General features: G+C 47.0%; 1 protein-coding gene across 3 annotated transcripts in view; it reads left to right on the forward strand.

The window, feature by feature from the left end:
- Positions 1-26,815, forward strand: part of MOV10 (Mov10 RNA helicase) — a 439,448-nt gene that overhangs the window by 275,907 nt on the left and 136,726 nt on the right. For all 3 annotated transcript variants that reach the window (XM_063955381.1, XM_063955382.1, XM_063955383.1), the window contains 2 exons: positions 5,356-5,529; positions 6,911-7,058. In XM_063955381.1, coding sequence (XP_063811451.1) covers positions 5,356-5,529; positions 6,911-7,058 — 322 coding nt within the window. The remainder of the gene's footprint in view (positions 1-5,355; positions 5,530-6,910; positions 7,059-26,815) is intronic.

Here is a 26,815-nt window from a genome sequence, read left to right on the forward strand (position 1 = left end):
ACATATCAAGGATGCGGTCCTATATATGCGGGATGCCCAGAGGGACATTTGCCTGCTGGGCTCTAGAGTAAACGCAATGTCCATTTCTGCCAGAAGGGTCTTATGGACTCGGCAATGGACAGGGGATACCGACTCTAAAAAACACATGGAGGTTTTACCTTATAAGGGCGAGGAATTGTTTGGGGACGGTCTCTCAGACCTAGTTTCCACAGCTACGGCTGGGAAGTCAAATTTCTTGCCTTATGTCCCGCCACAGCCTAAGAAAGCACCGTATTACCAAATGCAGTCCTTTCGTTCGCAAAAGAGCAAGAAAGTTAGAGGTGCATCCTTTCTTGCCAGAGGCAGGGGTAGAGGAAAGAGGCTGCACCACGCAGCTAGTTCCCAGGAACAAAAGTCCTCCCCGGCTTCCACTAAATCCACCGCATGACGCTGGGGCTCCACAGGCAGAGCCAGGAGCCGTGGGGGCGCGTCTCCGACATTTCAGCCACCAGTGGGTTCGCTCACGGGTGGATCCTTGGGCTATACAAGTTGTGTCTCAGGGATACAAACTGGAATTCGAGGTGACGCCCCCTCACCGTTACCTAAAATCGGCCTTGCCAGCTTCCCCCATGGAAAGGGAGGTAGTGCTGGCAGCAATTCACAAGTTATACCTCCAGCAGGTGGTTGTAAAGGTTCCTCTCCTTCAACAGGGAAGGGGTTACTATTCCACTATGTTTGTAGTACCGAAACCGGACGGTTCGGTCAGACCCATCTTGAATTTAAAATCCCTGAACATTTATCTGAAGAAATTTAAGTTCAAAATGGAATCGCTCAGAGCGGTCATTGCAAGCCTGGAAGAGGGGGATTTTATGGTGTCTCTGGACATCAAGGATGCTTACTTGCATGTCCCCATTTATCCACCTCATCAGGAGTACCTCAGATTTGTGGTACAGGACTGTCATTACCAATTCCAGACGTTGCCGTTTGGGCTCTCCACAGCACCGAGAATGTTTACCAAGGTAATGGTGGAAATGATGGTGCTCCTGAGAAAGCAAGGAGTCACAATTATCCCATACTTGGACGATCTCCTCATAAAGGCGAGGTCCAGAGAGCAGTTGCTGATCAGCGTAGCACACTCTCAGGAAGTGTTGCAACAGCACGGCTGGATTCTGAATATCCCAAAATCGCAGCTGATTCCTACGACGTGTCTGCCCTTTCTGGGCATGATTCTGGACACAGACCAGAAGAAGGTGTTTCTCCCGGCGGAGAAGGCTCAGGAGCTCGTGACTCTAGTCAGAGACCTCTTTAAACCGAAACAGGTGTCGGTGCATCACTGCACGCGAGTCCTGGGAAAGATGGTGGCATCATACGAAGCCATTCCCTTCGGCAGGTTCCATGCGAGGATCTTTCAGTGGGATCTGTTGGACAAGTGGTCCGATTCGCATCTTCAGATGCATCGGCTGATCACCCTGTCCCCCAGGGCCAGGGTGTCTCTTCTGTGGTGGCTGCAGAGTGCTCACCTTCTCGAGGGCCGCAGGTTCGGCATACAGGACTGGGTCCTGGTGACCACAGATGCGAGCCTCCGAGGATGGGGGGCAGTCACTCAGGGAAGAAACTTCCAAGGGTTGTGGTCAAGTCAGGAGGCTTGTCTGCACATAAATATCCTGGAACTAAGGGCCATATACAACGCTCTGAGTCAAGCGGAGCCTCTGCTTCGCAACCAATCTGTGCTGATTCAGTCAGACAACATCACCGCAGTGGCTCATGTAAACCGCCAGGGCGGCACAAGAAGCAGAGTGGCGATGGCGGAAGCCACCAGGATTCTTCGTTGGGCGGAGAATCACGTGCAAGCACTGTCAGCAGTGTTCATTCCGGGAGTGGACAACTGGGAAGCAGACTTCCTCAGCAGGCACGACCTCCACCCGGGAGAGTGGGGACTTCATCAAGAAGTCTTCACGCAGATTGCAAGTCGGTGGGAACTACCACAGGTGGACATGATGGCGTCCCGCCTCAACAAAAAGCTAAAAAGGTATTGCGCCAGGTCAAGGGACCCTCAGGCGATAGCTGTGGACGCACTGGTAACACCGTGGGTGTTCCAGTCGGTCTATGTGTTTCCTCCTCTTCCTCTCATACCCAAGGTACTGAGAATCGTAAGGAAAAGAAGAGTGAAAACAATACTCATTGTTCCGGACTGGCCAAGAAGGACTTGGTACCCGGAACTGCAAGAAATGCTCACAGAGGAACCATGGCCTCTGCCTCTCAGACAGGACCTGTTACAACAGGGGCCCTGTCTGTTCCAAGACTTACCGCGGCTGCGTTTGACGGCATGGCGGTTGAACGCCGAATCCTAGCAGAAAAGGGCATTCCGGATGAAGTTATTCCTACGCTGATAAAGGATAGGAAGGACGTGACAGCAAAGCATTATCACCGTATATGATCTGGTTTTCCATATGGACAGGGCAGAATTGCGGACTCGTCCGCAGTTTCTGCCAAAGGTGGTGTCATCTTTTCATTTGAACCAACCTATTGTGGTGCCTGCGGCTACTCGTGACTTGGAGGACTCCAAGTTGCTGGACGTAGTCCGGGCTTTGAAGATTTATGTAACCAGAATGGCTGGAGTCAGGAAGACTGACTCGCTGTTTATCCTGTATGCATCCAACAAGCTGGGTGCTCCTGCTTCAAAGCAAACTATTGCTCGCTGGATCTGTAACACGATTCAGCAGGCTCATTCTGCGGCGGGATTGCCGCAGCCGAAATCCGTGAAAGCCCATTCCACAAGGAAAGTGGGCTCTTCTTGGGCGGCTGCCTGAGGGGTCTCGGCATTACAGCTTTGCCGAGCTGCTACTTGGTCGGGTTCAAACACTTTTGCAAAATTCTACAGGTTTGATACCCTGGCTGAGGAGGACCTTGTGTTTGCCCATTCGGTGCTGCAGAGTCATCCGCACTCCCGCCCGTTTGGGAGCTTTGGTATAATCCCCATGGTCCTTACGGAGTCCCCAGCATCCACTAGGACGTTAGAGAAAATAAGAATTTACTCACCGGTAATTCTATTTCTCGTAGTCCGTAGTGGATGCTGGGCGCCCGTCCCAAGTGCGGACTTTCTGCAATATGTGTATATAGTTATTGCTTAACAAAGGGTTATGGTGATGTAGCATCGGTTGAATGATGCTCAGTTGTTGTTCATACTGTTAACTGGGTAAGTTTATCACAAGTTGTACAATGTGATTGGTGTGGCTGGTATGAGTCTTACCCTGGATTCCAAAATCCTTTTCTTGTAATGTCAGCTCTTCCGGGCACAGTTTCCTTAACTGAGGTCTGGAGGAGGGGCATAGATGGAGGAGCCTGTGCACACCAGATAGTACTGAATCTTTCTTTAGAGTGCCCAGTCTCCTGCGGAGCCCGTCTATTCCCCATGGTCCTTACTGAGTCCCCAGCATCCACTACGGACTACGAGAAATAGAATTACCGGTGAGTAAATTCTTATTTTTATTATTTTAATGATTATGACAGGGGAGGCACTGCCTCCCCTGACTGCACGTCCCTGATTGTGGTGCCAGTGGCTACTGACGCCTTGGCGGAATCGAAGTTTCTTGATGTGGTTAGAGCTTTTAAAATCTATGCCGCCAGAACGGCGCAGATTAGGAAAACATAGGCTCTGTTTGTCTTCTGGGCTCCCAATAAGATTGGGGCTCCTGCTTCCAAGCAGACTATTGCGCGCTGGATCTGTAATACGATTCAGCAGGCTCATTCTACGGCAGGATTGCCGTTACCGAAATCGGTGAAAGCCCATTCTACCAGAAAGGTGGGCTCTTCCTTTGCCGGGCTGCTGCTTGGTCGGATTCAAACACCTTTGCGAAGTTTTACAAGTTTGATACCCTGGCTGAGGAAGACCTCTTGTTTGGTCAATCGGTGCTGTCATCCGCACTCTCCCGCCCGTTCTAGAGCTTTGGTATAAACCCCATGGTTCTTGAAACATCCCCAGCATCCTCTAGGACGTATGAGAAAATAGGATTTTAACACCTACAGGTAAATCCTTTTCTCTTAGTCCGTAGAGGATGCTGGGCGCCCGTCCCAGTGCGGGCTGTATCTACAGTTTGGTTATGGTTACACTTGTGTTGAGTTAAGTTCAGTCAGTCTGTGGCTGCTGTTGGCCATGCCATTGCATGCGTTGTTGAATGACATGTTGTACGGCATGTTTGAGGTGTGAGCTGGTATGTAACTCACCTTAGTTTAAAAATTAAATAAATCCTTTTCCTCAAAATGTCCATCTCCCTGGGCACAGTTCCTATAACTGGAGTCTGGAGGAGGGGCATAGAGGGAGGAGCCAGTTCACACCCCTTTTAAAGTCTAAAAGTGCCTATGTCTCCTGTGGGATCTCGTCTGTACCCCATGGTTCTTGAAACATCCCCAGCATCCTCTACGGACTAAGAGAAAAGGATTTACCGGTAGGTATTAAAATCCTATTATTTTTTCGCAGTTCTATTTTTGAGTTTTAGAAAGCATAGACAAATACTTTATGGGCATCAGTCAGTCAATGAAAAAAGGCCACAATATATTATTACAGTAAAAACAGGAATTTTCAGTCTGGCATACGTAAATATTTACATTCATAAATATGTAGGTATAACAACTGCAGTAAGGTTCAATAAAAAGAAAAGTAGAAAAATAAGAGGGGGTTATAAAACACAAAGGAAAAATGGAAAGTCTGACTGCTCTGTGGTTGAAAAGCACAATAAAGTACTTCTTTAGTAAGGATTGCAAAATTTGCGAATCACAATCTTGCCGATTATCGAACGATTGTGCATGCGTTCTGTTCGTTTTCCGCAGATGCAAAGGGAAATAGCGGCAGAAAATGCATACAGATATTAATCGTAATGCAGCTGCTGTTTGACAGGAAGGCGGCGTTTCTGGGCGGAAACTTGCCGTTTTCTGGGTGTGTCTGAAAATACGCAGACGTGCCCAGGCATTTTTAAGGAGGGCCTCTGACGTCAGTGATGACCACTTCCAGCCTCTTGTGTTGCAAGAATTGTGGATGGCCTTGCCTGGCGCCGATAGGAAAGATCTTTGTTTCGGAAATTGCTATCGTTTTGCGATCAGCCTGTATATTGCAATGCATTTACAATTTCTGCAATGGACGGTTTTTCCCTATTTCTGGGTGGCAACTATTTGATTGCAGCAATTGCTTTTCAGCAGAAATTGCAATAATTACTGAAAAAGGCCCTCTGCACCTATAAGTGTTTCTCCTTCCTCTTCCCTATTATTATTATTATTTATTATTATTATTATTATTGTTGTTATTATTATTTATATTTCTTACATTCTTAACCAATAATATTACATAATGTCTAAACAATTTTTTCACTCTTTCTTTATTAGACTTCTGCACAACTTTATAAATGGAATGTTCTTTGATGTTACATTTACCTTTAACCGCTTGCCACTGAAGGTTCAGCACAGAGCTGTTAATCTAGCTAAAGAGAAGAACTTGAAACATTTTCTGTTTCCAACAAAGTCAAACAACCAGCGCATTGTCAATACAGACAGACTAAGGTAACATTGGTGCATGATAGCAGCATAGCTGTGGCACAGTGAAGTGGGCATTTCTGTATGGCTAGTAATGTAAAAGTGACCTTATGTGTTTTGGTGCAAGTAACTGTTGCTAGAGGAGAGAGGCTGCTGCATCAATTTATTTATTTATTATCAGTTATTTATATAGCGCACACATATTCCGCACGCTGTACAGAGAATATTTGCCCATTCACATCAGTCCCTGCCCCAGTGGAGCTTACAATCTATATTCCCTACCACATGTACACACATTCACGCTAGGGTTCTTTTTTTTTTTGGGAGCCAATCAACCTACCAGTATATTTTTGGATTGTGGGAGGAAACCCACATAAGTACGAGGAGAATATACAAACCCAACACAGTTAGGGCCATGGTGGGAATCGAACCCATGACCTCAGTGCTGTGAGGCAGTAATGCTAACCATTACACCACTCCTCTGCCAACCCCAAGTGCCGCTACAATGGAGAAGCCAGTGGGACCCAGCACTCTCTAACAGGCTGGGGTAAAGACACCCACTCCCAGTTCTCTCCAAGAAAAGTCAGTAGGACCACATTGTTGCATTTTAAGCCACTCACTCATCACTTACCAATTTAACATGAATACTTAAAACATTTAATTCAGTGTAAAGTTCCACTGATGGCTACACAGAGACTTTAGGTTGAAAACGGTAAGCACTACATTTCTGCACTATTCTAAATATTTATGACTATTTGAGCTAAATTTAATAGCCTGCAGGAAGTGCTACAATTTATGCGAGTCTGGCTTGATTTTTGAAACCACAATCACTTATACTGCATAACCAGGTTGGTTTTTGCTGTGCAAATGATTGGCGCTTTAAAAATTCGGCCAGACTTGCACAAAGTCACTCACTTCATGCTTTTCGCAGGCTATTTCATTTAGCCCTTTTTCTGATAAGTTTAACCGCTTAACTGGCATGGTCAGATGACATTCGACTTACCACCCCACTGTGTCCCCCAGTATTTGATGAGGAGATCCATTCTGCAGATGTGCATAATATATTTAAATATTTAAAAAAATACTTTTTAAACTATAATTTTTTTTTTTTTTTAAACACTGTTAACGATTTTGAAGGAAAAATCATAAGTTAAGCAATCTTTGATACGTAAACTTCTGATAAATTATCTGTTCCAAAGTTTTTTTTCCATTACAAGTGGTATTTGGTTACATACAGTTCAGTAATGATACTCAACAAATGCAGATACATACCTTCACTTGCACTTTGGGAGTAATTATTGTATTGTTATTGTATAGTAGGAAATATTATAAAGTGGTGAAAGATGGCTTTTAAATTAATTGCTATTGTGGATGTCTACTTAATTTGTATATTTGTTTCCTCGTTAAGCTTGTATGACCGAGCTCTGGAGTCTAACCCAGAGCAGTACACGGCTGTGAAGCAGATTGTAAGTGGACTATCCAGGCCAGCTCCATACCTTATATTTGGTCCACCAGGCACTGGAAAAACTGTTACGTTGGTTGAGGCACTAAAACAGGTAAAAACGACTTAAACCAAGTCAAATCGCGTTATCCCCTAAGATCAATCAAGAGTCTGCATTAGAAAATCTAGGTTTCTGGTAATTACTTGTGTGGGAAAGAGGATTGTAAAAAGTTGTGTAATTTTTTTGTGTTTTTAAAATTAAGTATTTTTGATTAATTTTCGAGTTTCAAACACATTTACAATAGAGCAATACAAAAAGAAAATTAAATAGAAAATAATAGAATGAAATAGCAAGTAGAAGAGCATATGCATATTAATATCCTAAAATGGTATATGAACAGTACATGTACAAAATATATAGTGAAATCAAATAAGAATAAATGTCACAGCATGAAGCAGTGCTTACAGAGTATAGATAATGAGGTAATAACTGTCGGGGACATAGGTGATCCAGAAATCTAGGGCTTGAGCGGATGGCCATTAGATGGATCAGCAAGGGCATATTGAGAGCTCTGCTACAACGACCAGACCTTATCAAACTTTTGAGGGACATTTTCTCTTTCGATACATAAACCTGTAATGTTAACGTTATCCAGGAGGGGAGAGAAAGGGGAGCAAATGCCATCTAGCCATGAACAATACAGACCCTGGCCAACACCAAAATCTTATTCACAAACAGATGCACGGATGGATTTGTTTTATACTAGTGGTGATCGCCCTTGCTTTGAATTGTTAACTGTATTAATTGAACAATGCTTTGGAACTCCTTTCATTTTAATGGGCCCATTCTTACAGTTGGGTTTCAGGATGGAGTGTACAGTACATGCTGGAGACACTTCTAAATTAGTAGACCAAGAAAGGAATTAGAAAAAACGTAATTTATAAAAGCGATAAGGCCAGGCTTCACAGTCTAGTTAATCCTAATTGTCCAAGAGCAATGTGATGATCCTCCATCTCTTTTCTGCTCTGCTATGGTAGTATTTTTAAAAAACAAATTCTCATCTCCTCACAGAGACTAGCAACATTCTGTGCTAACCAGCCTTTGTCACCCAAATTGTAGTGTAAGCTAGCCCATGCTGTCTACTTTGGCCCTGGATAAGGGGGAAGAAAATCCCAGTCAGCATGCCCCCTCCCCCACAACCACCAGTGTACACCTATCTGCAGAGGTGTCTTGTGTGTTTTCATACTACACATGCTCCACAACGAAGCCTATGCAAGTTATGGATGATGCGAAGTTGCACACATTTTAGTCACATTTCCACTTGCAGCTATAGATGCATACCTTTGCTGTAATCACATAGTCAAAGTTCTGCAAGGGTATGTTGATGGTATTGGGGATTTATTTACACAATGCAGCACCGCTTTTAAATGTAACAGAAATTGCTTTTTATCTTTGTATGAAACTGTCACTATAGCTACATTATAGTTTTGTGTGTGTTCCACACATCTAGAGATTTCAGTATCTAGACAGACAGGGTAGTTGATAAAACACACAAAAATGTGGTGATGTCATGTATTTTAAGCTCCCTGTGGGAGGGTATATGTATTATGTTATTGGTGGTCCTAATCAAGCTTTTTTACCAAAGACATCGGATAGTCCCAAAAAATGACTGAAGCCTCTGTGTGCCATATTGGGGGGTTTCTAGTTGTCCAGATTCCCCACCACCACCTTCACAGACATAGCCAGCTGCACAAATCATGACCACAATAGCTGTGATATTTAATATTGTACTAGAGCTGTGGCTACAACATGCAGCATGAGGGACCAAACACTGGCAGCAGCTTCTCCTACCAAGTCTGCCGTGTGTGTGTGTCTGTGTGGATCTGAACACCCAATCATCTGACTAGAGAGCAGCTGCCATCAAAAAGAGAAAGGCGTCTTAACATGGGTGGGAGACTGTGATTAGAAAACGCAATTCTTTCTTAGCATGTGTTATTTATGAGATAAATATGTTTGATTCAGAAAGTTTTTGTTTTTTAGACTGTCTCCTATAGCCTATACTATATACCAATATTTCCTAAACTTGACTTCAGAGAACCTTGGCAGTGTATGTTTTCCAGATCTTCTCGGTATCGCAACTAGATCTTTTAGAATGTGTCAGCAAGTAATAAATACATGTGTACCAACTAGGTCATCTGGAAACATGCACTTTTCTTTTTCATCCACTAGGGGTCATTGGAGTACTTTTGGGATATGGACGGGGCGTTGGCAGGGATAGGCACATTTAAATATTTAAATTAGCCACCCTCTACCCCCTCCATACCCCCAGTGTTTTTTTGTGCCTTGACCAGGGAAGGGCACACTCTGGATCTATTCTAGATTTTTCTTTTTAAATTTTCCTTTTTCCTCACAGCCCTTCCCAGCTTACTAAGAAACTTGTTGGCGCTTATGCAGAGAAGCCCCGCCATAGACTTTCATCAGTGTTAGCAGACTCGGCCTTGGCTGCAGGAAGCAGGACAGCGCTTAAAGTCCCATGCAGAAGGTAATGAGCGGCAGCCAGCTCATGCTTCCGCCGCTCTACGTGTACCATTTTTCAATAAGATCTGTATAGGTGTACCATGTGGAGGGAAGGTAAGAGGCTGCGCCTAACTCACTCTCCCCAGCGCCGCAGTATCTGACATGGCGAGCAGCTCCTGCTGCCGCCGCTCCATTGGGGCCGTTTGTTGCTGAGAGCAGCGGGGCGGTCAGCTCACTCTGCCGCCCCGCCGTGTGTGGGAATGATGCAAGGCTTCCCAGTGCCCAGCCGTGTACAGCTCACTCTGCCGCCGCTGGGCGCCGTCACCGGTCCCCAGCTCTCATTCACTGTGCGCTCTCCTGATTGCGGCCGCGGTCAGCAGCCGCTGGCCGCTATCACCGCTCCTCTCATCCCGGCCGCGATCAGCTTATCCTGCTGTTGCTGGCCACCACCCGTGCTCACAGTCACTAGGACAAAAGGGACTGCTAGCCGGGGCTTGCTGCAGAAAAAGCACAGCACTCTGCTCACCTGCCGGAGCGCTGGGGGAGTTTTCGTTGCATGTCCCTTTTGAGTCCCCTCAATGTAGGGGAGTACACCAAAAAATGAGGACATCTTGTATATACAGAGCACTGTTTCTGCGTTACATATATGGGTACAACTTATATATAAAGAACACTGTTTAAAAAACATAGTTGTTTGACCTAGTACACTAATGTATTATGTGAAAGCACATGGTGACGCCATTTTAAAATTATTTCCTGTTTCTCTAACGTCCTAGTGGATGCTGGGGACTCCGTCAGGACCATGGGGAATAGCGGGCTCCGCAGGAGACAGGGCACATCTAAAAAAGCTTTTAGGTCACATGGTGTGTACTGGCTCCTCCCCCTATGACCCTCCTCCAAGCCTCAGTTAGGTTTTTGTGCCCGTCCGAGAAGGGTGCAATCTAGGTGGCTCTCTTAAAGAGCTGTTTAGAAAAGTTTTTTTTTAGGTTTCATTCAGTGATTCCTGCTGGCAACAGGATCACTGCAACGAGGGACTTAGGGGAGAGATCTTCAACTCACCTGCGTGCAGGATGGATTGGGATCTTAGGCTACTGGACACTGAGCTCCAGAGGGAGTCGGAACACAGGTCAGCCTGGGGTTCGTCCCGGAGCCGCGCCGCCGATCCCCCTTACAGACGCTGAAGAAGACGGCAGAACGGAGGTCCGGAAACAGGCGGCAGAAGACTTCACAGTCTTCATGAAGGTAGCGCACAGCACTGCAGCTGTGCGCCATTGTTGTCACACGGCTCACTGACCTAGTCACGGAGGGTGCAGGGCGCTGCTGGGGGCGCCCTGGGCAGCAATATAAGTACCTTATTGGCAAAATAAATACATCACATATAGCCATTAAGGCTATATGTATGTATTTTAACCCAGGCCAGTTCTTAAAAACCGGGAGAAAAAGCCCGCCGGAAAGGGGGCGGAGCTTATTCTCCTCAGCACACAGCGCCATTTTCCCTCACAGAAAGGCTGAGGGGAAGGCTCCCATGCTCTCCCCTGCACTGCACTACAGAAACAGGGTTAAAACAGAGAGGGGGGGCACTGATTTGGCGATATAAATATATATTAAATGCTATAAGGGAGGAACACTTTTATAAAGGTTGTCCCTGTATAATTATAGCATTTTGGTGTGTGCTGGCAAACTCTCCCTCTGTCTCCCCAAAGGGCTAGTGGGTCCTGTCCTCTATCAGAGCATTCCCTGTGTGGGTGCTGTATGTCGGTACGTGTGTGTCGACATGTATGAGGAAAATGTTGGTGAGGAGGCGGAGCAAATTGCCTGTAATGGTGATGTCACTCTCTAGGGAGTCGACACCGGAATGGATGGCTTACTTGTGGAAGTACGTGATCATGTCAACACGCTGCGAGCCGGTTGACGACATGAGACGACCGGCAAACAAATTAGTACCTGTCCAGGCGTCTCAGACACCGTCAGGGGCTTGTAAAAACGCCCATTTACCTCACGGACACTGACTCCAGTGTCGACGGTGAAGAAACAAACGTATTTTCCTTTAGGGCCACACGTTACATGTTAAGGGCATGAAGGAGGTGTTACATATTTCTGATACTACAAGTACCACAAATAAGGGTATTTTGTAGGGTGTGAATAAACTACTTGTAGTTTTGCCTGAATCAGATAAATTAAATGAAGTGTGTGATGATACGTGGGGTTCCTCCGATAGAAAGTTATGGGCGGTATACCCTTTCCCGCCAGAAGTAAGGGCGAGTTGGGAAACACACCTTAGGGTGGATAAGGCGCTCACACGCTTATAAAACAAGTGGCGTTACCGTCTCCAGATACGGCCGCCCTCAAGGAGCCAGCTGATAGGAAGCTGAAAAATAGCCTAAGAAGTATATACACACATACTGGTGTTATACTACGACCAGCAATCGCCTCAGACTGGATGTGCAGCGCTGAGGGGGCTTGGTCGGATTTCCTGACTGAAAATTTTGATACCCTTGACAGGGACAAGATTTTATTGTCTATAGAGCATTTTAAGGATGCATTTCTATATATGCGTGATGCGCAGAGGGATATTTGCATTCTGGCATCAAGAGTAAATGTGATGTCCATATCTGCCAGACGAAGACACGACAGTGGTCAGGTGAGGCAGATTCCAGACGGCACATGGAAGTATTGCCGTATAAAGGGGCGGTCCATCGGACCTGGTGGCCATGGCAACAGCTGAAAAATCCACCTTTTGTTCCCCGAGTCACATCTCAGCAGAAAAGGACACAGTCTTTTCAGTCTCAGTCCTTTCGTCCCCATACGGGCAGGCGAGCAAAGGCCAGTCATATCTGCCCAGGGGTAGAGGAACGGGAAGAAGACTGCAGCAAGCAGCCCATTCCCAGGAACAGAAGCTCTTCACAGCTTCTGCCAAGTCCGCAGCATGACGCTGGGGCAGTACAAGCGGACTCAGGTGCGGTAGGGGGTCATCTCAAGAGTTTCAGCACGCAGTGGGCTCACTCGCAAGGGGACTCCTGGATCCTACATGTAGTATCCCAGGTGTACATTGGAAATTCGAGACGTCTCCTCCTCACAAGTTCCGGAAGTCTGTTTTACCAACGTCTACCTCCGACAGGGAGGCAGTATTGGAAACAATTCACAGGCTGTATTCCCAGCAGGTGATAATCAAAGTACCCCTCCTACAACAAGGGAGGGGGTATTATTCCACACTATATTGTGGTACTGAAGCCAAACGGCTCGGTGAGATCTGAAATATTTGAACACTTACATACAAGCGTTCAAATCAAGATGGAGTCACTCAGAGCAGTGATAGCGAACCAGGAAGAAGGGGACGAGATGGTGTCACTGGATATCAGGGACATTTACCTACATGTCCAAATTTGCCCTTCTCACCAAGGGTACTTCAGGTTCGTGGTACAGAACTGTCACTATCAGTTCAGACGCTGCCGTTTGGATTGTCCACGGCGCCCCGGGTCTTTACCAAGGTAATGGCCGAAATGATGATTCTTCTTAAAAGAAACTTGGACGCTTTCCTGATAAGGGCAAGGTCCAGAGAACAGTTGGAGGTCGGAGTAGCACTATCTTTAATAGTTCTACGACAGCACGAGTGGATTCTAAATATTCCAAAATCGTAGATTTTCCGAGGACACGTCTACTGTTCCTAGGGATGATTCTGGACACAGTCCAGAAAAAGGTGTTTCTCCCAGAGGAGAAAGCCAGGGAGTTATCCGAGCTAATCGGGATCCTCCTAAAACCAGGAAAAGTGTCAGTGCATCATTGCACAAGAGTCCTGGTAAAAATGGTGGCTTATTACGAAGCAATTCCATTCGGCAGATTTCACGCAAGAACTCTTCAGTGGGATCTGCTGGACAAATGGTCCGGATCGCATCTTCAGATGCATCAGCGGATAACCCTATATCCAAGGACAAGGGTGTCTCTCCTGTGGTGATTACAGAGTGCTCATCTTCTAGAGGGCCACAGATTCAGCATTCAGGATTGGATGCTGGTGACCACGGAGGCCAGCCTGAGAGGCTGGGGAGCAGTCACACAGGGAAAAAATTTCCAGGAAAGTGTGATCAAGTCTGGAGAATTCTCTCCACATAGATGGAGCTAAGAGCAAAATGATAAGGCTCTAAACTTAGCAAGACCTCTGCTTCAAGGTCAGCCGGTATTGATCCAGTGGGATAACATCACGGCAGTCGCCCACGTAAACAGAAAGGGCGACACAAGAAGCTGGAGGGCAGTGAAAAAACTGCAAGGATTTTTCGCTAGGCGGAAAATCATGTGATAGCACTGTCAGCAGTGTTCTCTCCGGGAGTGGACGACTGGGAAGCAGACTTCCTCAGCAGGCATGACCTCCACCTGGGAGAGTGGGAACTTCATAGGGAAGTTTTTCCGCATGATTGTGAGCCATTGGCAAAGACCAAAGGTGGAAATGATGGCGTCCCGCCCGAACAAAAAACGGGACAGGTATTGCGCCAGGTCATGAGACCTTCAGGCGATAGCTGTGGATGTCCTAGTAACACCGTGGGTGTAACAGTCGGTGTATGTGTTCCCTCCTCTGCTTCTCATAACCAAGGTATTGAGAATTATAAGACATAGAGGAGTATGAACTATACTCGTGACTCCGGATTGGCCAAGAGGGACTTGGTACCCGGAACTTCAAGAGATGCTCACAGAGGACTAAGGGCCTGGGGAGCTAAGAAGGGACTTGCTTCAGCAGGTACCATGTCTATTCCAAGACTTACCGCGGCTGCGTTTGACGGCATGGCGGTTGAATGCCGGATCCTGAGGGACAAAGGCATTCCATAAGAGGTCATACCTACCCTGGTCAAAGCCAGGAAGGAGGTGACCGCACAACGTCATCACCACATGTGGTGAAAATATGTTGCGTGGGTGAGGCCAGGAAGGCCCCACGAAGAAAATTCAACTAGGTCGAATTCTACACTTCCTGAAAACAGGAGTGTTTTGAGCCTAAAATTGGGGTTCTTTAAGGTTTTAAGTTTCGGCCCTGTAGAATTTCTTCCGAAAAGAATTGACTTCAGTTCCTGAAGTCCAGATTGTCAAGGGAGTATTGCATATACACCCCTTTTTGTGCCTCTAGTGGCACCGTGGGATCTCAACATAGTGTTGGGATTCCTTAAAATCATATTGGTTTGAACCGCTCAAATCTGTGGATTTGAAATATATCACATGGAAAGTGAACATGCTGTTGACCAATATCTCACATGGACAGTGACCATGCTGTTGGTCCTGGCCTCGGCCAGGCGATTGTCAGAATGGGCGGCTTTGTCTTACAAAAGCCCATATTTAAATTTCCATTCGGACAGGGCAGAACTGGGACTCGTCTCCAGTTTTCTTCCTAAGGGGGTGTCAGGTTTTTCACCTGAAACAACCTATTATGGTGCCTGCGGCTTCTAGGGACTTGGAGGACTCCAGGTTAATAGACGTTGTCAGGACCCTAAAAATATATATATATATATATATATATATATATATATATATATATATATATATATATATATATATATATATATATATATATATAGTTTAGGACGGCTGGAGTCAGAAAGTCTGACTTGCTGTTTCTATTGTATGCACCCAACAATATGGGTGCTCCTGCGTCTAAACAGACGATTGCACGTTGGATCTGTAGCACAATCCAACTTGCACATTCTGTGGCAGGCGTGCCACAGCCTAAATCTGTAAAGGCCCACTCCACTAGGAAAGTGGGCGCATCTTGGGCGGCTGCCCGAGGGGTCTCGGCATTACATCTTTGCCGAGCAGCTACGTGGTCAGGGGAGAACACGTTTGTAAAATTTTACAAATTTGATACTCTGGCTAAGGAGGACCTGGAGTTCTCTCATTCGGTGCTGCAGAGTCATCCGCACTCTCCCGCCCGTTTGGGAGCTTTGGTATAATCCCCATGGTCCTGACGGAGTCCCCAGCATCCACTAGGACGTTAGAGAAAATAAGAATTTACTTACCGATAATTATTCTATTTCTCGTAGTCCGTAGTGGATGCTGGGCGCCCATCCCAAGTGCGGATTGTCTGCAATGCTTGTACATAGTTATTGTTACAAAAATCGGGTTATTCTTGTTGTGAGCCATCTTTTCAGAGGCTACTTCGTTTTGTTATCATACTGTTAACTGGGTTCAGATCACAAGTGGTACGGTGTGATTGGTGTGGCTGGTATGAGTCTTACCCGGGATTCAAGATCCTTCCTTATTGTGTACGCTCGTCCGGGCACAGTACCTAACTGAGGCTTGGAGGAGGGTCATAGGGGGAGGAGCCAGTACACACCATGTGACCTAAAAGCTTTTTTAGATGTGCCCTGTCTCCTGCGGAGCCCGCTATTCCCCATGGTCCTGACGGAGTCCTCAGCATCCACTACGGACTACGAGAAATAGAATTATCGGTAAGTAAATTCTTATTTTCTTCATACAAGAATTTGGTGTCAATCCTACAACACACAGCCACTAGAGAGTGCATGGGTGTTGGTAGCCATTTCAGTGCAGCACAAATTTCACAGACCTTCGTGCAGGGGTAGCCAACCCTGGTCCTCGAGAGCTACCAACAGGTCATGTTTTCCAGGTCTCCTCACAGAATCACAAGTGAAGTAATTAGCTCCAACTGTGTATCTTTTAAAATGTGTCAGTTAGTACTGACCACCTGTGCACCTGCTAGGTGAGCTGGAAAACGTGAACTGTTGGTAGCTCTCAAGGACCAGGGTTGGCTACCACTGCCTTATTGTGTACCACATGCGATGCACGTCTGACTTCTACACACTTAATTTAATGTTGTTCATGAGTGCAAACTTGGGTTCGTCTGCAATGTGTGATAGTGTGTTACGTGCTGGATTTTCCACTTGCACAGTGTGTCTTGTTGATTCGAGTTCAGCCACGGACCTCTGCCCTGACCCCCTTGGGCGATGATGGCAGGTGTGATGGCTGATTTAAAGTCAGAGTTATCCACTGCACAGAAAGACCGTAAGGTGGCTAAGTCTGACTCAGGGTTAATGGTGTCAGAGCAGCCATAATGGGCTCAGGATATTTTATAGAAACACCATTTGTCTCATAACTTACCGGTTTCATTGGTGTTGCATTTCGACTGGGTGTTTTCTTTATTCAGATAACCAGTTAACGGAAACATGGAAAAATCCATATAAACCCTGCTAAAGCGGTTTCTGTGTACCTATCCTTTCCCAGAGTCTAGTACAAATTCGCCAACAGTGGATTCCTCGGTTTCAAATCTTTTTCAAAAAAGTTAACTATTCTACCCAGCTGTGACTACACTTAGACACCTGTCAAAGCGTAAGCTACACGCTATGCTAAAGCCCATGTATACAGCAGTAGGGGTGTTGCTTACACATGCTTTAGTTGACGTTTCCGTTAACAAGGCTGTAGTTGCATGGGCAACACAGCTCAGGTAAGACCTACAACAGGGTCTTTACTCAGATCAGTTTATACTTCTTGACGATCACATTTGGGAATCTGCTGATTATTTGGGAATGGCATCTATCGATGTCGGACAACTTAGTTTATGGAGTTCAGCTTCACTAATTGTGGCCTGAGGGGCTCTATGGTTGCGTTCTTGGCAGCCCGAGGCCGAGTCTCCATGATGACTAGAACATTGCCTTATACTGGCGATATGTTCTTTGGTCCTGAATTGGACAGATGGATTTCTCAGGCTACTGGAAAAAAGTCACACCAGTTCCTACAAGGAAATGCGCTGGACCAGCGTTCAAATCTTTTAGACCTCAGTCCTTTTGAGGCCGGGCTCAAGGAACAACCAGACAGAGTAGTCGTGGTAGAGGATGTGGTTTGCAACAAACCACTAACCGTCATCACACAAAGCCAGCTGACAAACCAGTGGCATAACGGGCTCCCAGCCCATCTCGGATCTTCAGTTGTGGTAGCCCGCCTTCAAACATTTCACTTGGTGTGGTTTCAGATGTCCACAGATGGGGGAGGGATCCGCAATTTAGTGTTCAAAGGTTACAAATAGAGTTCAGTTGTCTACCACCAATGCGGTTTTCCAAGACATGCTCTCACAATTGCTTGGCTGTACAGCCTCGTGTATCTCTTTCCACCATTTCCGCTGCTTCCTCTGTTGCTAAAGCGGATCAAAAGAGAATCAACGACCATCATACTAGTGGCGCCTCATTGGCCTTGGAGAGCGTGGTTTTCGGATCTCCGCGGTCTACTCACAGATGATCCATGGCGGCTTCTGCTACGTCCAGCCCTACTACAACATGGTCCATTCCTTTACCCCGATTTAGCGCGGCTCCGTTTGACGGGGTGTCGAAACCGCTCTCTTAAGACGAGATGACATTCCAGAGTCTGTTATACCAACCATGTTACATGCTAGGAAGCTAGTTATGGCAGCTTAGAGTTCAGCCTCCATTCATACCACCTACAGGTCCATGGGACTTGAATCTAGTTTTAGACTTTTTGCAGTCTTCAATTACTGAAGCCTTACAACACGTGGCGGTTAAGTTTCTAATTTGGAAAACCGTTTTTTTCCTAGCCTTCGCTTCGGCAAGACGTGTTTCAGAATTGGGTGCCTTGTCATGCAAGCCACCGTATCTGGTATTTCATGATGACAGTGCGGAATTTCGGACGAATCCCGCTTTTCTACCGAAAGTAGTCTCTTCTTTTCACATCAATCAACCAATCGTAGTTCCTGTTTTTTCAGAAGGTTTAGGAACTCCAGCTACTTTGGATGTGGTACATGCACTCCGCATTTATGTAACCCGAACATCAGCAGTATGTAAAAGGGATACATTGTTTGTTCTCTATGATGCAGTCAAAATAGGATGGCCAGCTTCCAAACAGACCTTGGCTAGATGGATTAAGCTGACCATTTGTCAAGCGTACTTTCATGCTAGTCTAACACCGCCTGCATCTGTTTCAGCATATTCCACGCGTTCCGTCGGAAAACGTCATGGGCAGCAGTTCGTGGAGCTTCTACGACGCAACTTTGCCGTGCAGCTACATGGTCATCAGTGCACATGTTTGTGTGCTTTTACAAGTTTGATACGTTTGCGGCATCACCATCTTGCTTTGGCCATCTAGTTACATGTGCCAACCAGCTCTCCCGCCCAAGAGGGAAACTTTGGTACGTCCCAGAAGATAAAAGAGCGGTGAGTATGACGCCGGCGGGAATGGAGACACAAGGGTGGGAGCGCATCTGACAGGCTGCGCTCCGGAGGGCTCAGCAGTACTTGATGTGCGGCGCTGTGAGGGGTGCCCTGGGCCAGCGCAAATACCCTACACTGGTCACGTATGCTAACAGGGGCTAAACCCACTGTTATCAGCTAAATGATCTTAGGCCAGTATAATCAGTGAAAGCGGGAAGATGCACCATTACAGGGGGCGGGGCTTCTTCCTCAGAGTGGATCCAGCACTCACCAGCGCCATTGTCTCCCTGCAGATGACACTGACCGGGAGCGCTACCCTCCACATAACTCCAGCATACCTCTGTGGTACCAGGTTGTTATGGACAGGGGGGGAGAGTGTAAGAATTGCTGTTTAATCTATTAAGGTTATTCAATCAGCGTCGGCCGTTTACTGTATAAACTGCCTACTGGGGCGCTGTGTGGCTGGCTCAATATAATCTGTGTCTCTCTGAAGGTACTCTGGGGGAAAATGTCTGCATTTTCCTGTGTGTGTGTGTGTGTGTGTGTGTGTGTGTGTGTATAGCTCACATAAACATGTCTAGGAACTCTGTATCCTGTGCTGCAGAGTGTGCATCTTCTCCTGAAGAGTCTATTCCATGTACTCAGGACTGTAATATACTGTCTCAGCCTTCTGAATCCGAACCCCCATGGGTGGATTCTATTAGGGGAATGATATCCCAGATTTCATCTCGGATAGCTCAAAATGAGACTGAAACACAGGTTTTTAAAAAGTCGTTGAGGTTTTTGTCGAATTCAGCTCCCACTATTTCTTCAATTGTTTACCCTAAGAAGCGGGCTCTTGCCCAGATAATGCAAGCTGACACATATACCGACTCTGATACAGGGGACGGTGATGGGGATATGCAGGGCAGAGATGCATCCCTTGCTAAGGGGGTGCAACTCGTGATTGAGGCTATTAGGGGCATTTTACACATTACTGATAAGGTACCTGAGCAGGTAGAGGAGGCTTACTTTACTGACAATAAGAAATCCTCCCTAACATTCCCTGCGTCTAAGGACTTAAACGCATTGTTTGAAAAATCCTGGGAAAACCCAGAGAAAAAATTCCAGATCCCAAAAAGGGTTCTCATTGCTTTCCTTTCCCTGAGGAGGACAGGAACAAGTGGGAAATCCCACCTGTAGTAGACTCTTCTGTATCTAGGTTGTCTAAGAAAGTGGTTTTACCTGTCCCTGGGTCCACCGCTTTAAAAGAGCCGGCTGACCGTAAGATTGAGACTACGCTCAAATCACTATACACAGCTTCTGGCTTAGCTTTAAGACCCACTATTGCTTGTGCGTGGATTTCTAAAGCCATAGTAAAGTGGTCAGGCACCTTACTAGAGGAATTAGATTCTATGGATAGAAGTGACATTGAATTGTTTTTACGTCACATACAGGATTCTGCAGGTTTCATGGTGGAGGCCATGAAGGACCTTGGCCATCTTAATTCGAGGGCTTCTTCCATGGCTGTCTCTGCACGCAGGGGACTCTGGCTGCACCAATGGTCTGTGGATGCAGAATCCAAGAAGAGTGTGGATCTCCATGGCAACTGCAGGTAAGTCAACATTTCTTCCCTTAGCAACACTGCCGACTAGGAAATCTTATCCTACATCTACAATGCAGTCCTTTCAGACTGCAAAAGTTAAGTCCAAACCCCCTTCTACTTTCTTTAGAGGAGGTCGGGGAAAATCCAGAAAACATGCACCAACATGTTCACAGGAACAGAAACCTGGTTCTGCTTCCTCAAAATCCTCGGCATGACGGTGGACCTCCCAGCCTGGAGATCGGGCAGGTTGGAGCAAGACTAAGAAATTTCAGTCATGTCTGGGCATCATCAGGCCTGGACCCCTGGGTACAAGATATTGTTACCCAGGAGTACAGACTGGAGTTTCAAGAACTCCCACCTCACAGATTCTTCAAATCAGGCTTACCAGCTTTGCTGACAGAAAGTGCTATCCTACAGGAAGCCATTCAAAAATTGCTAAAGTCAAATGTCATTGTTCCAGTTCCACTTCACCTAGGAAACCAGGGTTATTACTCAAACCTGTTTGTGGTACCAAAACCGGATGGTTCAGTCAGGCCAATATTGACCCTATAGTCATTGAACCCTTATTTGAGGGAATTCAAATTCAAGATGGAGTCTCTGAGAGCAGTGATCTCAGGTCAGGGGGAGGGGGAATTTTTAGTATACCTAGATAGCAAGGATGCGTACCCTCACATTCTGATCTGGCCGCCTCACCAGGTTTATCTAAGTTTTGCGCTGCTGGACTGTCACTATCTGTTCCAGGCACTGCCGTTTGGCCTCTCCACGGCATGGCGGAGATGATGCTACTCCTCCGCAAGCAGGGTGTGAACATAATTCCTTATCTGGACGATCTGCTGACAAAAGCATCTTCCAGGGAGAAGCTGTTGCAGAGCATTGCTCTCTCAACTCGACTACTCCAGGATCATGGATGGATCCTGAATCTTCCAAAGTCGCATCTGGAGCCGACAAGGAGACTGTCCTTCGTGGGGATGATCCTCGACACGGAAGTACAGAGGGTGTTTCTACCTGCATCGAGAAAGCGTTGGTGATTCAAGCAATGGTCCAGGATGTCCTGAAGCCAGCCTGGGTATCTGTTCAACAGTGCATTCGCCTTCTGGGCAAGATGGTTGCCTCCTACGAGGCTCTACAGTACGGAAAATTTCATGCACGGTCTTTTCAACTGGATCTCCTGGACAAATGGTCGGGATCTCATCTTCACATGCACCAGAGGATTCGTCTGTCACCGAAAGCCAGGATCTCGCTCCTCTGGTGGCTGCAAACTTCTTAGCTACTGGAGGGCCGCAGGTTCGGGATTCAGAATTGGATCCTCTTGCCCACGGATGCAAGTCTCAGAGGTTGGGGAAAATTTCCAAGGGGAAAATTTCCAAGGATGGTGGTCAAGTCTGGAATCCATCCTTCCGATAAGCTTTCTGGAACTAAGAGCCGTGTACAACGGTCTTCTACAAGCGGCACATCTTCTGAAAGATCAGGCCATTCAGGTTCAGTCGGACAATGTAACGACAGTGGCCTACATAAACAGGGCGGAACGAAGAGCAGAGCTGCAATGTCAGAGGTAACAGGAATCATCCTCTGGGCCGAAAAGCACGCGCTGACGCTGTCGGCAATCTTAATTCCGGGAGTGGACAACTGGGAAGCGGACTTCCTCAGCAGACACTATCTCCATCCAGGAGAGTGGGGCCTCCTCCCGGAGGTGTTTGGGGAGATGACAAGTCTTTGGGGTCTACCTCAAATACACATGATTACCTCCGAAGCTTCTTGTTGAGGCAGGAGGCCCTATTCCAGGTCGAGGGACCCACAGGCAGTAGCGGTGGACGCCCTGGTAACTCCATGGGTGTTGAAGTCAGTGTATGTGTTCCCTCCACTTCCACTCATCCCAAGGGTTCTCAAACTAAAAAAAAAAACAAGAGTTCAGGCGATCCTCATTGCTCCGGATTGGCCAAGAAGGGCTTGGTATACGGATCTTCTGGAGTTACTGCTGGAAGATCTGAGGCCTCTTCCTCTTCGAGAGGACCTTCTGCAACAGGGGCCGTTAGCTTATCAAGACTTACCACGGCTACGTTTGACGGCATGGAGGTTGAACGCCAGATCTTAGCTCAGAAGGGCATTCCGAACAAAGTTATTCCTACCCTGATACAGGCTAGGAAAGGAGTAACGTCTTTTTCGAATTTGGAAAAAGTACGTGTCTTGGTGTGAATCCAAGAAGTTTCCTACGGTGGAGTTTGAATTAGGGCGGTTTCTCCTCTTTCTGCAAGCAGGTGTGGATGTGGGCCTGTGTTTGGGCTCCATAAAAGTCCAGATTTCGGCCTTATCCATTTTCTTCCAGAAACAATTGGCTGTCCTCCCTGAGGTTCAGACTTTCTTGAAAGCGGTTCTGCACATCCAGCCTCCCTTTGTGCCTCCTATGGCAGCTTGGGATCTTAATGTGGTGCTGCAGTTCCTGCAGTCAGATTGGTTCAAACCTTTATGGGAGGTTGATGTCAATTTTCTTACTTGGAAGCCGGTCACACCATTGGCATTGGCATCTGCTAGACGTGTGTCGGAATTGGGGGCATTGTCCTGCAAGAGCCCCTACTTTATTTTCCATCAAGATAGAGTTGAGCTCAGGACGCGTCAGCAATTTCTTCTAAAGGCTGTGTCGGCTTTTCATATCAACCAACCTATTGTGCGGCCAGTGGCTACTGATGCCTCAATTACTTCAAAATCCTTGGATGTTATAAGGGCTTTGAAGATTTATGTGAAGAGAACTTCTCGTCACAGAAGGTCGGACGCTCTGTTTTTCCTTTATGATCCCAACAAGGTTGGGTGTCCTGCTTCTAAGCAGACGATTTTTAGCTGGATCAGGTTTACTATCCAGCATGCTTATTCTACAGCAAGCTTGCGATGTCCAAAATCTGTTCAGGCCCACTCTACTCGTAAAGTGGGTTCTTCCTGGGCGGCTGACCGGGGTTTCTCGGCTTTACAACTTTGCTGAGCGGCTACTTGGTCAAGATCGAACACGTTTGTGAAGTTCTACAAGTGCGATACTTAGGTCTCTGAGGACCTAAAGTTGGGTCAATCGGTTCTGCAGGAGCCTCCGTGCTCTCCCTCCCGTACTGGAAGCTTTGGTACATCCCCATGGTACTAATGTGGACCCTATCATCCTCTAGGACGTAATAGAAAATAGGATTTTAATTACCTACCGGTAAATCCTTTTCTCTTAGTCCATAGAGGATGCTGGGCACCCGCCCAGTGCTTCGTTTTCCTGCATTTGTTACTTGGTTAAGTACTGCATTGTTACTTGGTTAAGTACTGTTGTTCAGCCGTTGCGGAATTGTTTCAAGCAGGTTAGCTTGGCATTCTGTTGTGTGAGGTGGTGTGAATCTCGCCACTATCTGTGTATTTCCTTCTCTTGAAGTATGTCGGTCTCCTCGGGCACTGTTTCTAGACTGAGTCTGGCAGGAGGGGCATAGAGGGAGGAGCCAGCTCACACTATTAAACTCTTAAAGTGCCCATGGCTCCCAAGGGACCCGTCTATACCCCATGGTACTAATGTGGACCCCCGCATCCTCTACGGACTACGAGAAAAGGATTTACCGGTAGGTAATTAAAATCCTATTTGTTCATCCTCTTTCGCTCCTGTTTGTCTTAGAAAAAAAAACACTGAGGTACCTTGGGAGTATGGAGGGGGTGGAGGGTTACTAATTTAAATATTTAAATGTGCCTATCCCTGCTAACGTCCCGTCCATATCCCAAGAGTACTCCAGTGCCCCCTGTGGATTCAAAGAAAATAATTTATCTGCTAAGTACCAAAATCCTATTTTCCTAGGGGTCCCTGAGGACCATGTTAATTATTAATACTATATTACATACTGTCCAGTTTGTAAGGAAACAAATGAGTACATATGTCTAGTATATGTCTCTGTACAATGCTAGGTTCTTCTGCCACTCCCTCAGACTCCCTAACCTGCTCCACTGCTCTGCAGGGCAGACAACTTAGGCTGGGTACACACTAGACGATTTTTTGACCAATTGGCTGATTTCCGACTAATCCAAATGACCAATTGTTCACAACGTCCAGTGTGTACGCCTTATTGTGTGCTCCTGTGTGAGTAGTTTGTCTCATCTTCAGATTGATCATGCATGCAGGTCAATCTAAAGGTACCCTCAACGATTTTCTGCACATTGCGCAGTGTGTACGCACTGCCTACATATATACCTGATATTTCTGCTGCGGGGTACACTGGGCTACACAAGGATTGGACAATGGGGTGTAGAGTAGGATCTTGATCCGAGGCACCAACAGGCTCAAAGCTTTGACTGTTCCCAGAATGCATAGCGCCGCCTCCTATATCACCCCGCCTCCCAGCACAGGAGCTCAGTTTTGTAGTTGGTGCTGCAGTAGCAGGCACTTAACAGGGGGGGCTGCTCCAGGCAGCCCTAAAAAGAGTTTTTTTGTGAAGGAAAAGTGAAGACTTCAAGGGCAGCAGCGGTGGTAAATGTCAGGAGACATTCACTGCTGCTGCTCCAGCTCTCCCTAGCGGCGCTGTACACTCCCGAGTACTGGTTGCCGGGTACCTACAGCGGAGGCTCCGGTTTCCTTCACGTAAGACACACACGGCTGGGGCTCTCCAGGATCACGTGGCCGTGCTTCGGGAGGTGGTAAGTCTTTATCGCGATCCGGCGCGGTCAGTGGGAGGCAGGCCGCGCACGCTGGCGGTGGACACTGTGGCAGTACAGGCGATCCCACTAGATCACCAGGGCATGGGCGCAGGTCAGGTTTTCTCTCTAAACCGATTATTATATCGCCCACAGTACCCGGTGGTTTTGCCAGCAGGGGGATAAGGCTTAGACCTGAAGCCCCTCCCCCAGCCCCAGGGCGCCATTTCCAGCAAGTGTTCCCGCCCTGGAGCTGCATTTGTCTTTTCCTCACTCCCGGTCAGTGTCTGCGGCACCATTATCCCTCAGCTCACTGTTCCTGGGACTGCTTGGGCAAATCCTCCTATGTAAAGCCACCTGGTTGTCAGTGCTGTGACTTTACATGACACTTAAGTATTCTACCTGCCTTTTTAGACAGTGATAGTTAAGAAGAGTGCATTTAGTCAGGGTTTTATAGTACAATTACCCTGTGATATAAATCCAGTTCTGACTGTGTACTGTTATATCTATTGTTATATAGCTGTGTAAGCTAGTCCAGTGCAGTATTATTGTCAGTAATAACCTCTGCATTGTACAAACTGTGACTTTCTGGGTGTGCATTTGATAGCTGAGTGGTGTCCATTTCGTGTCTTTCACTCAACCTGCTATCCCTATATTCTATAACCTGAGGGGGCTTGGTGCGTCAGGTTTTATCTAAATATAGGATTTTCACAAAGATATACTGTATTACGTATTTCTCGAACGTCCTAGTGGATGCTGGGGACTCCGTAAGGACCATGGGGAATAGAAGGGCTCCGCAGGAGACAGGGCACTTTAAGAAAGAATTTGGATACTGGTGTGCTCTGGCTCCTCCCTCTATGTCCCTCCTCCAGACCTCAGTTTGAATCTGTGCCCGGACGAGCTGGGTGCTACTTAGTGAGCTCTCCTGAGCTTGCTAAAAGGAAAGTATTTTGTTAAGTTTTTTATTTTCATAGAGATCTGCTGGCAACAGACTCTCTGCTACGTGGGACTGAGGGGAGAGAAGCAGCCCTACTCCCTGAAGATAGGTCCTGCTTCTTAGGCTACTGGACACCATTAGCTCCAGAGGGATCATACACAGGATCGCACCCTTGGTCGTCCGATCCCGGAGCCGCGCCGCCGTCCCCCTCGCAGAGCCTGAAGACAGAAGCCGGTGACAGAAGCAAGAAGACTTCGAAATCGGCGGCAGAAGACTCCTGTCTTCATATGAGGTAGCGCACAGCACTGCAGCTGTACGCCATTGCTCCCACACTACACCCATATAGTCCGGTCACTGTAAGGTCGCAGGGGGGGGGCGCCCTGGGCAGCAATTAGAGACCTCTTTGACAAAAGTTTGCATAATATACAGTTGGGCACTGTATATATGTATGAGCCCCCGCCAAAATTGTATATGAAAGCGGGACAGAAGCCCGCCGTCGAGGGGGCGGGGCTTCTTCCTCAGCACTCACCAGCGCCATGTTTTTTCTCCACAGCACCGCTGAGAGGAACCTCCCCAGTCTCTCCCCTGCAGTTTCACGGTAGAAGAGGGTAAAAAGAGAGGGGGGGGGGCACATAATTAGGCGCAAAAATCAATATAAACAGCAGCGACTGGGTTAACATTAAGTTACTGTGTTATTCCTGGGTTAATAGCGCTGGGGTGTGTGCTGGCATACTCTCTCTCTGTCTCTCCAAAGGGCCTTATGAGGGAGCGGTCTTCAAATGAGCATTCCCTGAGTGTGTGGTGTGTCGGTACGTGTGTGTCGACATGTCTGAGGTAAAAGGCTCCCCTAAGGAGGAGATGGAGCAAATGTGTGTGAGGGGGTGTCTCCATCGACAACGCCAACACCTGTTTGGATATGTGTAATTAAGTGCTAAGGTGAATTTATTGCACAAAAGATTAGAGAACAGACAGGAAATCTACCCAGGTCTGTCCCTATGTCGCAGAGACCTTTAGAGTCTCTCAATGCTCACTATCCAAAATAATAGACACT

Source organism: Pseudophryne corroboree, chromosome 2, assembly GCF_028390025.1.
Source record: "Pseudophryne corroboree isolate aPseCor3 chromosome 2, aPseCor3.hap2, whole genome shotgun sequence".
Taxonomy (NCBI): Eukaryota; Metazoa; Chordata; class Amphibia; order Anura; family Myobatrachidae; genus Pseudophryne; species Pseudophryne corroboree.